The 15,703-nt window shown below is 39.3% G+C and overlaps 1 protein-coding gene across 5 annotated transcripts in view; it reads right to left on the minus strand.

Annotated features, from left to right (window-relative positions):
- Positions 1–4,533: 4,533 nt before the first annotated feature.
- The window catches only part of STOX1 (storkhead box 1), a 53,051-nt gene continuing 41,881 nt past the window's right edge, over positions 4,534–15,703 (minus strand). For 2 of the 5 annotated variants that reach the window (XM_082424432.1, XM_082424434.1), the window contains exons 2-4: positions 11,386–11,538; positions 7,701–10,092; positions 4,534–5,142 (exon numbers count right to left, since the gene is read on the minus strand). In XM_082424432.1, coding sequence (XP_082280558.1) covers positions 4,995–5,142; positions 7,701–10,092; positions 11,386–11,538 — 2,693 coding nt within the window. In that variant the 3' untranslated portion in view covers positions 4,534–4,994. Of the gene's footprint in view, positions 5,143–7,700; positions 10,093–11,385; positions 11,539–15,703 lie in introns of those variants that run through there. The other 3 variants (XM_082424433.1, XM_082424436.1, XM_082424435.1) reach the window with 3 other exon arrangements.

Consider the following 15,703-nt stretch of genomic DNA (forward strand, 5'->3'; position numbering starts at 1 on the left):
TTTGGGACACTCTATAAACCCTACTTTTCTGAGCACCAAACTCATGTAATCAAAACTCTGGCTGCTGTCTATGTCAGGTGGAAAGGGCAACTGTGTGTAAATTAAACCAAGTCATAAGTAACTTGACCAAACTGTGGCTTAGCTGAAAAAATTGGGGTACCACTACAAATGTGTTCTCAGTGGGCATCAACTAGAAAACTTGGGAATGGGGATGAGGGAATAATTCTTTTTTTTCATATTTGGTCCCTATAAGTCTCAAGAGATTTATACTGATGATGAAATTTATTGGGGGGGGCCTTCCCTGGTGGCGCAGTGGTTAAGAATCCACCTGCCAATGCAGGGGACATGGGTTTGAGCCCTGGTCCGGGAAGATCCCACATGCCTCGGAGCAACTAAGCCCGTGCGCCACAACTACTAAGCCTGCACTCTAGAGCCTGCGAGCCACAACTACTGAAGCCCGTGTGCCTAAAGGCCGTGCTCCGCAATGAGAAGCCCACGCACCGCAATGAAGAGTAGCCCCTGCTCGCTGCAACTAGAGAAAGCCCGTGCGCAGCAACGAAGACCCAACACAGCCAAAAATAATAAATAAATAAAAATAAATTTATTAAAAAAAATTTATTGGGGGGAACATGAAGGGGTAGCATGAATAATTAAAATGTACAAGTAACTCAAAGTGTAATCTTATTAGAACATCTCTGTTTTCCAAATATCTTGCCAGAGCCACTGATATAATTTCTTTCTCAAAATTTGACAGTTGGGGTGCCTCATCTGATGGTCTGTTGCAACATTCTATAAAGATTTCCCTTGCCTTTCACTTTGGCTCATTAAACTCTGTAAAAACAAGATGACTTTTTATAAACTTGCCTCTCTCTGGTCATTCTCAAACCTAGAGGGCTAGATTTTAATTTTTATTCCATAGAGAGTAGAAGGTAAAAAGAACCATCATTTTGCATCTGCATGTCAATCTTATATGACAAGAGGAATTGAACTATCATTTTTAAATGTTATGAGACGGAAATAGTTTAAGGGTCAGCTATAAATCGATCAAGAGATACTGGAGGCAGAGAGTGAGGAGAGTACTAAGAAGTAAGAAGAAAATGAAAGAGGGACCAGGAAGGATGTTTCTGCCATTGCTAGCCACATGACCTTGGCCAACTAAACTTGAAAACCTGTTTTTTTGTTAGTAAAGTGGGGGGGGGGGGGCAAAAATGCCTTCCCTGCTGATAGTTCAGGGAAATTGGGGGGATCCCCTGACATAACAGTACAGCAGAGATGATGTACAGAAGTACTTATATTTCTACTTTTAGCTCCAGGTTTTGACAGTGTTGGTGAGGAGACAGCTTTGAACACATTTAGCATATGTATACTGATGTATGTATCTAGCTCCTAATTCAAATTATTTGGGAAAGCTTTTTAAATGGAGGGAGGAGGTCTGTTTCTCTAATCAATTACTTTGTAGATGCTTTCAATCAAGTGGTGGAAGGGAATAGTCACATCAGTTACTCCAGAAGAGGGCACCATTCCCCAAGAAATAGAATCTGCTCAACTGCTAAAAATGGAACATGTGTCTAAGATTTCAAGTGAGAGAAAGAGCTGTAGAGGCCAGAAAGATAGTCATGAGTTTGTTTTTGATTTATCCCCTCGCCATTCTTGTTTCATGACTCTCATGTCTCTCTTCCACACTCCCTTTAGGCACTAGTCTGTCTTCCCCATTCCTTAAAAGCCTTCTCACGTAGCTGTAGGATGGGTACTCAAAATACAGTTGATCCCAAATTTTTTCACTGCTACGGCTCTTTCTTCTGTTTTTTCCTCATGGCTCTGACACTTTGAAACATTCTGTCTGCTAAATTGCATTTAATAATAATTGATTCATGATCATTCTTCTAATATATGAATAAGATACAAATGAAGCTTAACAATGTCACACCAGCATGTGATAGTGTTGCATTACTGAGCAGGTGTAATTTCAGTCATTGGCAAAGAAACTGATGTTTTAGTAGCAAGGAGTTAAGCAAAGGGAATGTACAATTTCTATTAGGATTTTTGAAATATTGAAAATAGTTTGCAGAAGCCAGCTATTCTGAGGATTCCTAGGGGTCTGAGATCCCAGACGAAAGAGGATGAACATGATCTCACATTATATGAGTAGCCACAATAAGCCCATGCTTTGCATACTTTATCCTATTTATAGCATGAGGTATTAACTGAAAACTTGTTAGCCAAAAGCATAATACCTCCCCCCCAGGCATATCTGGATTTTGATTAATGATACTCTTCTATAATCTTAACCTAAAGGACTCTCTAAATGGAGGAATTCCAGACAACCTGGCAAAAACAGGGTACCTGTATAGTAGGCCATGTATTAGACAAGTTTTGTGAATCAATATATAAAAATATACACACACATGTTTGTAACAATATTAGGTGCCTCCTCCATTGGGCACTTTCAATAGATTATCCTCAAATCTTACAACAATCCTATAAAGTAGATATCCTTTACAGATGAAAAAAATGAATTAGATAAGTTTGGTAACTTTCTCCATCACACGGCTACCAAGGATTGGAATTGGGATTTAAACTTATCTGACTCCGAAGCTCAGGTCACCATGCTGTCTCAAGAGAACAGTTTTCTCTTAGCAAACAGACTGCAATGGGAAAGAGAATAAGTAAAATTTCCACACACAAAAATTAAGAGTGGGAAAAAATTCAAGTCACCCATTGTAGAGAATAATCTCCCAAAACAACAATTTAATAACACGCACACTCATCTTTAATACCTGTGGTCATATGTTGTGTTTTGTAGAAGGGAGGTTTATTGGTTTCATAATAGGCTTCATTTAATACATTTAGAGAGTGTCATAATGCACCTGGTGGCAAAATTAGATGGATTTCATTGGTCCCTAGAGGTGGATAGAGTCACAAAAGACTTTGGATTCCTTACTCTATTAAGAAAATTGTCCAGGTCCAAGATCAAAGATAGAAGAGTTGCTGGTACTCCTTTTTCCAAGGATTGGTAGGGATAGGTGCAGAAATGAAGAAATGGAAGCAACTTGGGAATCCTGAGTGAGTTCAGTATTTCACAGGATCCTCAATGAATCTTTTTTTTCCTTTTTTTTTAATTGGATATGTTTGACATATAACCTTCACTGAGTTTTATAAGCACAGAACCTTACAGTTGGAAGGAATCTTCAAAATCATCTAGTTCAGTCATCCTTTTAAGAAAAGTACTGGAAATACCTCTGCAACATACCCGTCAAGGGATCACCAAGCCTCTGCTTGAATGTCCTAAATAGCGGGAAGTTCATTTGTTTACAAAGCCGCCTATTTCATCTTCAGATAGTCTTGTCTAATGGGAAGTTCTTCATATTGAGCTGAAATTTCTTTCTCCTAACTTCCATTCACTGATGCTGATTCCAAGCTGTAAGGCCCCCTAAACCAATGCCTCCCCCACAAGGCTGTTCTATCCAGATTACTCTTCTTGGTACTTTGCCCCCTGCAACCACAGATAATCTTGGAATGCCACGGTAGGTTGGTCAGAGCCACTGAAAACCAACAGTCAGAAGTGAGTGGTGCAACCACAATGAAACAGAGCAGCGCATCTGATCTCCCCTCCTCTGCACTCCCACAGGGCCTGGAGTCGGCTCTCCACACTGCTGAGCTTCATTCTGGCCTTCACTGTTATCTGGATGGTGAGAGCTGGAAAGAGGCACTCTCTACTCAATCATCCTTGAGCTCTAAGGCTTTGATAATCCTTAGAAACCTCTTAGTAGAAACATCCCCTCAACCAGAAATCAGCATTAGCATCGATCCCACATGCTGAAACCACTCTTGACTGCTCCATGTTCCCCAAACCCAAGAGAACTGACCATTCCACTACTTGGTCTGAAAAGTCCTGCCAGAAAAAATCCTGGCAAGGCTACGGAGGTCTTATCATGAACAGAAGTGGATCAAATGTAGAAAAATTGTCTATCAGCCATCTTCCATCTTTCCTCTAAATCTCTAATTCAGAACCTCCCTTTCACTCACAGCCATCCTGCAACCATTCTGCTTCCCTTCTATCTCCACCATCTGAGAACATCCTGACTTCTCAAAGCCATTTTATAGAGAGAGCCTCAAACGCGGGGAGGAACCAAACAGTTGAGCCATATATCTACTGCCATGGGCATTTTGGACATTGTCAGTCAATCATAGTGTGGAGCCATTTGTTCATGTTCCAGCTGGTCACAAACGATATCCTTGGCAGCAATGACTGGATAGAAGGAATGCTTGTTGCAAAGTACCCAACACATCTATATAAATTCTTTCTGATGATAGAAGACTTAAGTTGCAAACAACATATCTATGCAACCCTAAAACACTATTTTCTGGGGTTCTGTGTTGAAATCTGGTGAGATCCACTTACCATAAGAACTTGGTATTGATGTGGGTACAAAAATTCACTACTGGGTAGTAAATTAGTTTCCTACGTATTTGAGCAACTAATGAATGTCCGTCCGATGATTCAAGTTAAATTACATTTAATTGGAAGAAGACCAATGATTCCATGTTTTTTATTGTAAACAATCTATATATTCCCAATAAATTTATAGTAAAATAAGCTTTAAAAAAGCCAATGTCAAAAAAGGAAAAAAAACAGTAACTACAACAAAATATGTAATGAGGTTAGTAACATATATGCTTGGCCTTAGAGAATTCTTACAAACTCAGTTGATTAAAACATTCTATATTAATGCTGTACATTTTTACAAAAAAAAAAGTTTCCAAAAGAAAAATAAGAATTAAACATTTTGGGACTTCCCTGGAGGTCCAGTGGTTAAGACTTCACCTTACAATGCAGGGGGCACGGGTTAGATCCCTGTTCAGTGAGCTAAGATCCCACATGCCTCAAAGCCAAAAAACCAAAAACATGCAACAGAAGCAATGTTGTAACAAATTCAATAAAACACTTTAAAAATGGTCCACATCAAAAAAAAAATCTTAAAAAAAAGAAAGAATTAAACATTTATGACTGGAGTTAGTTGTAGTAAGGAATTGGACGTGAGAGTTTGACTGCTTTTTGTGCCTTCAAAATTCTGCAGAAAATTCTGTCTTCTTTTTAGTCCATCCAAAATGACTGAATTATTAGATGCCAGACTCTGTGTCCTAAAGATATTAAAAATAACAAAATTATTGCCTTCAAAAAGGGCCTGGATTTCTAACCAAGGCATAATACCTTCATTTGTTACTTTGAAGCGTACATTTACTAACAGGAACTAACTTATCAAATAAGTTAACCTTTAAAAATCTAAAGTGCTCTTTACATTTTAAAGGATTCCCAATAGCAACTCAATTATTTGACAGCTGCTTTCTAAGAAGTTCATATTCTCTGAACATCTGTTCTCAGATCCAATTTCAAGTATATTCTAGGCAGAAACAATAAGCTCCATGAAAAACTCTTCTATACAACGAAAATGACCAATATCTTCTTGTATAATTTGTTTCTTTTTTGAGTAAACATAGGGAAAGGAAAAGCCAACTATAATATTTTTCATATTGACAGCGTTCCTTTCCTAGGAGCTGTAAGCGATGTTAGTCCCTTATCCAACACATCTGCCTTGCTTCAGCCAACTCACATTACTGGTTAGGCATTTTGTTTTTGACATTCCCCTTCTCCCACCTTGCCTCCTCTCCCTCACCTGTCCATTACATCAAGAGATGTCTCAAAAATGTGTCCTCCGTAAATCTTTCCCACACAGCCCATCACTCTTCATAACTGCCAAAGAGATGTGAAATTAAGAGTTTATGCTTTGTTGTTGAGTTCAATTTGTTTATTGTTTGTTGGTCTCCTCAACTAAACTAAGCTAAATTGTAAGCTTCCTATAGGTAGCAACAACATCTTGTTCATCTGTCTCCCTAATCCTAATCCAATTATGGCACATAGTTGATGTCCAAATGTTATCTCCCCTCCCTTCTCCTATAAATGTCTTTAATGATTATAGTTATAAATCTTTCAAGAAAACCATATTATAAGAGATTTTTAAAAATTAAATTTCTCAAGATTTCTCAAATTTAAATTCTCAATTCATGTCAATTTCTCTTATATGTTTTGGGTTTGGTTTTGGTTTTGGTTTTGTTTTTGCCAGAGAGGAAAAAAAGGGAGCCCATGGCTTATTGGTTTACACTGTTGTTTACCTCAAAGACAACATGTTTTGATACTTCAATGACTTAATATGAATTAAACTATTGTTTCAGGCAAAAAAATCTTGTTCCCCAATAAAGTAGATGTGTTTAAAAAATGCAGACTTCCAGGAATTTAGCCTAAGTTATAAATAATTAGGAATGTCTACAAACATTTATGTAATAACAATTCACTGCAGATTGATTTATTATAGCAAAAAAACTGGGAATAATCTAAATGTCAAAGGAAGGAAAATAATGGTTATGTAAGTAACAGGGTCCACATAATGGAATACTAAGCAGCCATTTTAAAAAATGAGGGACTTCCCTGGCGGTCCAGTGGTTAAGACTCCACGCTTCCACTGCAGGGGGCATGGGTTCGATCCCTGGTCAGGGAACTAAGATCCCACGTGCATGCTGCATGGCACAGCAGAAAAAAAAAAAAAAAAAAAAGCTGGAGGGAATTCCCTGGTGATCCAGTGGTTAGGACTCTTGAGCTTTCACTGCTGAGGACCCAGGTTCAATTCCTGGTCGAGGAACAAAGATCCTGCAAGCTGCACAGCACAGTGCCCCCCAAAAAAGCAGGATATATATGTACTGATTGCAGGATATCCATGATAAGTTAGGTGAAAAAGAAAGCCACAGCTCTGTATGCTCTGTTGTCAGAAAATAATTATATTTATAAATGCAAGGGAAAAAGCCTGAAAGAATATATGCCAAACTGTTAACAATATTTAGGTCACCTCTACGGAATAGGAATGGAAAAGGCTAGGGAATGGAGACTACCAGTTTTACTTTTTACATTTCTATATTACTGTTTAAAAAAGAGGTACACAATAATTTTATATAATAAAAAAACGAATGAAGATATATGCCAAATTTTAAGATGACTTTTTAGAAAACTATTTAATAACATGGGGGAATGTTCATTATATTCTATTGAAAAAAGCAACATGCAAAATAGTAACTACAGTATGAGTTCAACAGACAAAATATATAGATTCAATATGTTCAGACCAAAGTATTATAAATACACCAAATATAAAAGGATTTTTAAAAATATCTAGATCTAGGGTGATTAGATGTTTTTAAAAAACTACTTTTCAGTACTTCTTAAATGTTCTATTACGACCAAATTACTTTTATATTCTGAACAATGTTATTTAAACAAACTGGCATGGAAAATATTAGTGGAAAGTAGCCACATCTCTATCTCAACCTGTGTAGAACCAGGAATATAAGTGAAAACTTTCCAACCTTCAGTTCAGGAAGTGCTTGGTTTATGGTAGTCCCTTCCTATATTTAGAAATAATTCAAGATTTAGTAGTAGTGGAACAGTCAAATCTTGGTTCACATTAAAAATGAACTCTATCCTATTATATAAGAGATTTCATTGTAACTTCATACAATTTATTCAGTAAAGGCTGGTAGACTTGTATCATTATAAAAAATTTATTCAGCAGTCTCCCACAAGGTAACTCAATATGCCCTTGATTTTAATAACTCCTGTGGGATAGTGGCCAATGACTTTTATGTGCACTTACCGTGGAGAATCTATTCCACTATCTCCTGCCATGCTCTGATTTTCTGTTCCTTCCAAGTGACTATGTTCAGGTTGGACGTCCTGAGCCAACGCTGGCATATGCAAAGTGTTGAACAGTTCTAACTTGTGTGTGAACTGTTTTCTCATTTCCTGATTCTGAGCACTCTGACTCCAGGTGGCTGGTTTCTTTCCTGTGTCACCAACAGGGTCTTGTAGGGTTTCAGCCTCCGAAGCAGCTTTCCTTGTGCTGTAGTAATCAAATATACTTCCATCAGCAGGTGCTGAGGCCTGTACACATTTAGCTACACTGGGCTCCTTTTCATAGTCAAAACCAGACTGGATCCCTAAATTGAGGACACAGTTTTCAGCAGAGAGATTAGGTTCTTGGCCTTCACCGGGGTTAGTAAGCAACCCAGTGGGCTTGTAATGTTCATTTCCTTTAAGCACCAGAGGCTCAAACCTCTGTATGTTGCTATTGTACTCAGTCAGAGACCTCTCGGTCACCTTTTGTTTTCCTAAATGATTCCACTTGTTTCCCCCTGGAAAGGAAAACTGAATGTGGCCAGGCAGCATTTGAATTAAGTCGTCATTCTCAGAAAAGTCATCCTCATCTAGATACAATGAACTGCAGGCCCCATCCTCATCATCGGCTTCATTCTGATACAAGGCCTGGTCATCATCAGAAAGTCCTTCATTTTCTAGACTCACAGTCTCTGCTTCCTGGATAAATGCCTTTCTCATCAGAGTTTCCTCTGAGTCTCTGTCTTGTCTCTCAGGTTGTCTCAAATGGTTTGCACCAACTGGGTAATCCAAAAGACCAAGATTTTGGAACTGGTGTATTGTTTCATCAACTAATCTACAAGCAGAGGACGCCTGGTCTAAAGAAGAGGAACCTCGTGATGGCAGGACATGCTGTGTTTCTTTTGTCTCTTCTAATGTGTCAAAATGAGAGTAACTTTTCCTCGAGACTTCAGGGATTGCCTCATTTTCTCCACCATACACATCACATCTCAACGTGCTTTCCCTGAAGGAACAGCATTTACTATCATTTTGCAAAACACCACATTGAGAGTAATTGAAGAGGTAATCTCTAAAGTCATCACCGATAGGTTTGACAGTAGAGTGATTCACATAAATGGATTCTGCTCTCAGTTTATCATTACATTGTTCACTGTATGACTGTTTGGCTTCACTCTCAAAGATTCTTGAGGAATCCAAAGACCCTGACCTTTGGAAAGGCTTTCCCTTTGGTCCAATCTGACTGGTTTTCAGATCACTGGTCTTCTGGACGTTGTGCTCTTTGGTCATTGGGCTCCTTCGGTGAGAGAAACCCTGGAAAGGATTACTGATTCGCTTTTTGTAAATCAAATGGGAACCTAGCACTGATGGATTCTCACCAAGTGGTTTCTGAAGTTCTACTTCATTTGGGCTTTTATTTCCGGGGGTGGGCTGTGTAGCAGGGAGCTTGGGGTGTTTCTCCAGCCTAATGCTTCCTGGCTGAGGCCCACTTCCCTGACTCCTGGCTTTGTCTCTATCTCTATGTGAATGGCCCCGCCTTCGAGGCTTTACAGACCGGCCCTGACTTTTCTTAACTCCCACTTTTGAAGGATACTTATGCCTGAGTGTCAGCATATAAGTGGAAGTGCCCTGGCTATTACATTTTTTCTGTTCTTCGTATTTTTGCATTATGACAGTATGTTTGATTAAGTTGTCAACAGTCAAAATGGGATTAATTCGTTTGATTATCTCATGTTCAATGTCTCGAGGGATATTGTCCAAGTTATCTTCATCTCGGACGGGCCATTCTTCTGGTGGGAACTGAGCAGAGAAACTGCTATGCTCTGTTCTGGACTTCTCCTTTCTGGATATACTGCGCCAGAAGAGGCTAAAGCCAAATTTCTTGGCTTTTTCTCTGTCTTTTGTGAATGGTAAAGGTTTGGCGCTGTCACAGACGTGATTCTCCTCAGACACTGAAACTGTTCGATTCTGTACCAAAGGTTTGGATTCCCCAAGACCTTTCTGGCATTTTCTAGTCACTTCTGCAGCAGCTGGTGGTTTCTGTATATCCTGAGTGCACACATCATGGAAACACTGGCAAGAATGACAATGGGATATGGGGGTCGCATTTTCTTTGGTTAAGTCTGCACAGCTTTCCACGTTCACCAGGTAGGTAATGGAAGTTGGCATCCAGGGACTTTCATCTGATAGGATTCTCTTATTTTCTTGGGGGGTTGTATTTGTAATGAAGTAAGTCTGAGGAGTAACTATGAAGTATCCTTCTCCAGTGTGATAAATCTTCCTTTCTTTAATGAGAGTTCCCAGAGTGGTATAGAGAATATCTTGAGATGGAACTGCAATGCCTAAAACAAATAAGCACTTTACACTGATACGTTCTGAATAAGAAACATTTTAATGAGTGAAATCAGTAACTCAGAAATGACCACACATTTGCTTGATGAACCCAGAGCTAATTGTAACACAATTAATATATATAATTAAAATGTCAAAGAAGCATTAACAATAATCATAATTCAATTGAATAATAGGAATATAATTTCGTCTACACAAAGACATATGGCTAGGTTACTGGTTAAGCAGAGAAAATAATCTGTTCACTCAAACACAAACACCAAGTTATACAACCTCATTATAAATTTAAATTTTGACCAAGGAAAGCCTTCTTGAGAGCAAACATGGAAGTTTTCAAAAACCACAGTCTCATGGCTTAAACCTTAGTAAGAATCTAAAGAGAAAATGAAAAACAGTCTGTGCTTGGGTGAGGGCAAACTACCTAACATCTGGATTATGGTGGTTTTTCAAACTGAGAAGGTAACAATTTTAAAAGAAATTCCCTTTCTGAATAGCAGGGTTCAAAATTATATTCATATTACGAAAACAATGTTAAAAATGTGTAACACTGAAAGAAAATACATCAATATGTTAATACTGGTTTCCTTTGAGTAGTGGTACTATAAGTGATTACTTTTCTATATTTTCTGGATTTTTCTACAATAAGCATATCTTATAATGGGAAAAATAAAAAATACTCTTCTACGTTCATGCACTGGGATATCATGCAGCTATGAAAAGAATGAGATAGATCGATATATGCTTATACGGAAAGATCTCAAAAACATGTCTTTAAGTTAAAAAAAAGGAAAGGTGCAGAGAGAATGTATAGAATGGTCCAACTTATTTTAAAAGGATACATATATTCAAATACAACTTATGAAAGTGTCCATGAGAAACTATAAACGAGAGAAGATGTCACCTCTGGGAAGTGGCAATTTAAGAATAGGAGGCAGGGACTTCCCTGGTGGTCCAGTGGTTAAGACTCGCACACTTCCACTGCAGGGGGGCTTCCACTGCAGGGGGCACGGGGTTAATCCCTGGTTGGAGAGCTAAGATGGCGGGGGAGAAACTGAATCTTCATTTTTTCCTTTGCACTCCTTTCTACAGAGTCTGACTTAATTATTACCATAAACATTATTTTTGAAAAAGTTCATCTGGAAAATAAAAGAAATACTCATAAACTTGCTGATGCAGACCTTTTCCACCGGGGCTCTAATACAAGGTTCTATAATAGAAAAAAAATTAGATATTGCCCAGTTTATGTGTTTAAGACGATTTATAAATAGAAACCAAACACATACAATGAACTAATAGAGAAAAACTTGTTACTCTACCTGGGTAATGTTTCACCAAATGTTCCAATAGTGATTCCTGTGTTACTACAATCTGAGCGGCATTCATATCAGATACAGCACAGCAAAGAACTTCAGCCAAAGGTATAAACTGAGATTGAGCTATTGGATTCATTTGCACTGGAAAGACATCACCTAAATTGGAGATTTGGAAAAAAAAAAAAAAAAAGGGTGATAAATTTGATACAGTATAAAATATTTGGAATTAGTGAATCAAAAAGTTATAAAGACTGAATATCAGGTGGAACTGCTTTTCTTTCATCAGTCTTTACTCAATCTGTTAACATTACATGCACAATGATAGAAACTACAGAAGAAAAAGGCTTAGTTTATGATCTCTACTTTTAAGAAGTCTAATATTTGTCACTACTTTATAAGCAAGAGATAGTAAGTTTCTATATGAAAGGCTCAAAGTGCTATTGGACTTCAAGTCAGACAACGCTTATATGGCAATTCCCATCTTTCAAAGCATTTTTTCATATTCGCTACCTGAGATAGGCACAGATAGGATTATTATTTCTTTATTTAAAATATATATAGCCATAGAAAGTTCAAGTAATTGTCCCAATCCTAAAAGAAAGTAAAGTGACAGAAATAGGTCTTCTGACTCCTAATCCAGTATTTCTGTCATTCCACACTTTCCTTATTGAAATGGTTAGGAAGATTTGAAGAAGGAAAAGGCAGAAGTGATTTCCAGTTTTCAAGAATACATGGAACAAAATCATGGAAGGAGGGAATCACAAGATATATAAGAGCATGGAGAGAGTTATCCTGGTTGGGTAGAGTTTAAGGGTTATATCAGACCAAAATAGGAGACTGGAAATGGAAGCTAGACTGTATTATCTTTCCTCTTTGCCAACATATAAAATTGTTCTTAACCTGCCATTAATCAGGTTGAGTTTTAGATTCTGCTGGGTATCCAAGGGAACCCCTCAATTAATTGGAAATGAAGGACTAGGAGTCAGGAAAGTGATTTGGGAATCAACCAATAAAGATGAGAGCTGAAGATAAGGAGTGAAATTAGGTAATTCTCTGGTAGTCCAGTGGTTAGGACTCCATGCTCTCACTGCCGAGGGCCCAGGTTCAATCCCTGGTCGGAGAACTAAGATCACAAGCTGCACAGCACAGCCAAAAAATAAAAAAAGATAAGCAGTGAAATTAATTCTTTTATTAGGAGAGTAAAGAAGAGAGCCAAGGAACGCTTAACTGAGAGACTACCTACGTTTAAGATGTAGTAGAAATAGGAACCCACAAAAGAGAGATGGCACGGTGATGAGGGTAGGAGGGAGAGATGCAAGATTATGAGGAAAAAAGACTTCAAAATGAATAGCAGGGATTTCTCTGGTGGTCCAGTGGTTAAGACTCTGTGGTCCCAATGCAGGGGGCCCGGGTTCAATCACTGGTCAGGGAACTAGATCCCACATGCATGCCGCAACTAAGAGTTTGCATGCTACAACTAAAGGCCCTACACGCTGCAACGAAGGTCCCACGTGCCACAACTAGGAGTCAGCGCAGCCAAATAAATAATAAAAAATATTTTTAAAAATGAAGAGCAAATTAACAGTGTCAAATGCTTGAAAGAGATCAAAAAGGTTGAGGGGAGAAGAGAAAATTGGATTACTTGACTGGAACAAGGTGACCATTGGTGACTTTCAAGAGAACTGTTTTCATGGGAAGGAACAGGAATTAAATATCAGATTGGGGAATTCCCTGGCGGTCCAGTGGTTAGGACTCTGTGCTTTCACTGCCGAGGGTGCGGGTTCAATCCCTGGTCGGGGAACTAAGATCCCACAAGCCACGTGGAGTGCAGTCAAAAAAACCAAAAAGTCAGATTGAAGGGAAGGGAGTTGGTGAGAAAAAAGTGAAGTTAATGGGTCTTCCTTCTAGAGCAGGGTTTGTCCTCTTTGGTACTTGTGACGTTTGGGGCCAGATATAGGGTGACCAACCATCCCAGTATGCCCAGGAATGAGGGGTTTCCTGGGACACAGGATTTTCAGTGCTATAACCAGAAAGTTGAAGGCAACCCGGGATGGTTGGTCCCCATAGCCAGAGAATTATTTGTTGTGAGGGCTGTCTTGTGCACTGCACGATGTTCAGTAGCATCCTTGGCCTCCAGATGCCAGGAACATCTCCCACAGTTGCAGCAACCAAAAATGTCTCCAGATACTGCCAAATGTCCCTGAAAGGAAGGGGTTGGGGGTCAAAACTGCCCCAATTGTAAACCATGGTTCTAGACCATTTGTTGGAAAAATCTGATTGTGAAAGAGGAGAAACAGAACACAAACTAGAAAAAAGTAGGATCAAGTGAATGTGAATGTGTATGCTGTGATTTTCTTAAAAGAACATGTTTGCAAATTTGGATACAAAAAGGAAGGGTTTAGTGGAGATGATGGAAATGATTCTGTGAGAAGGAAGACCAGTAAGACAGCAAGATCCTAAAGGAAGGGAAAAGGAAAGTGTATAAAAGGAACAGGTAGGGACTTCCCTGGTGGCACAGTGGTTAAGAATCCACCTGCCAATGCAGGGGGACATGGGTTCGAGCCCTGGACCAGGAAGATCCCACGTGCCGCGGAGCAACTAAGCCCGTGCGCCACAACTACTGAGCCCGCGTGCCTAGAGCCCGTGCTCCGCAACAAGAGAAGCCACCGCAATGAGGAGCCCGTGCACTGCAGCGAAGAGTAGCCCCTGCTCCGCTCGCCGCAACTAGAGAAAGCCCGAGTGCAGCAACGAAGACCCAACTCAGCCAAAAGTTAATTAATTAATTAAAAAATAAATAAAAGGCACTGGTAAAAGAACTATCATTAGTAATGAGAAGGATATAACTTCATCTGAAACTTGAGAAAATAGAGGGTGGCAGAAGACCAGAAATATATTGAGGCATAGAAGGAAAAAAATATTAGCACAGCAAAGTCATCTGATCTCTGTAAAGTTAGACAGGGAGAAAGAAAATAGCAATGGGAGGAGAAAAAATGGGAATGAGGAGGTGAAGAGTAGAAAGGGAGTTTGAGGGGTCATTCTCAGAGAACCCTAGGAAATTTTAAAATGAACACAAAGATTATGAAGGAGCCCTGAGTCTCAAGGTCACTTAAGTGTGGTTTCTGGCAGATGAAGCAATCTGGAATTGAAAAGATGGGCGTCAGGGAGGCCAGCAGGGCTAAAACTTTAATGCGCATGTGAGAATCACCGGGCGATTGTGGTAGTGTGCAGATTCTGACTCAGAAGATCTGAAAATGAGCCTATGATTCTGCATTTCTAACAACCTCCCAGGGTGATGTTCATGCTGCAGGTCTGAGGACCGCTCTTTGGAGACGTTAGGGTGTTAATGACAGCAGTGTTAAAGTAGCTAACCATTGAACAAATAAATATGGTCCTGGGGCTGCATGGGAGTCAACTGTAGCCAGAGGCAAGCCAAAGAATTTAGAAAACTTGGCTATACCCTGCATTTGACTCTCCTGTGACAGTGAGGAAACCAATACATTGCACTGGCTGTTAAGGAGGAAGGAAGGTGATGAGGACTGGCCAGGGGTAAAGGGTTGTAGCCAAAGCTGGTAAGTGGCTCACAGTACTTCTTGTATCTGCATGAAGGATAAAGGACTGCCATCAGGAAACTGATCAGCAGTTTGCTGTCAAAGATCATGTTGGTCTGCGCCCTTGTTTACTTAAGCTTCTCTATTTGGCAGGCTGGGGCATTTTTGACCTTGGACGGTCACAACACAGGGCAGAACTGCTGTCTGCTTTGTCAGCCAAGGGAAGGATCTCCTCTTGGCCTGCTTGCTGCTGTCCCATTGGGTGATGCTAAGATACCTACAGCATTCTGAGAAACTAGCATGAATGACTAATCAATTAGCATTTCAAAGGGTGGTGATAAGGGATGATGCTATGAAACTTAATGTCCAAGGGGAACATTAACTGACCTAAAACTCAAAATCCTCCTGGAAACTCCACCTCTGAGCTAAGGGTAATAAGCCTTTCTCCCTATCTTCATTCCCTCTTTGCTTTTCTTTTTACCCTCCGCATCTGAGATTTACTTTCTTCTCTTTCATCTCCCTCCTCAACCTGACAAAATATAGAATTAAAGTACAATTTCACGTATTTTTATGCTTCTTAAACATAACTCTATGTGTTTAATTTATAACAAACTTATATAACTCTCATCCCCATCTTCCAAGACAGTCTAAGTGACTTTATTCTTGTATGTGATCTTAAATTGATTACCTGCCCCACTTCATATGGACTTAGAAGTCCTTAATTCAAAAAGGAGGGAAAAGTTCTTCTCTCCTAGAAAGATAAGGGCTAGAGT

The sequence above is a fragment of the Balaenoptera physalus genome (assembly GCF_965194825.1).
Source record: "Balaenoptera physalus genome assembly, chromosome: 14".
Taxonomy (NCBI): Eukaryota; Metazoa; Chordata; class Mammalia; order Artiodactyla; family Balaenopteridae; genus Balaenoptera; species Balaenoptera physalus.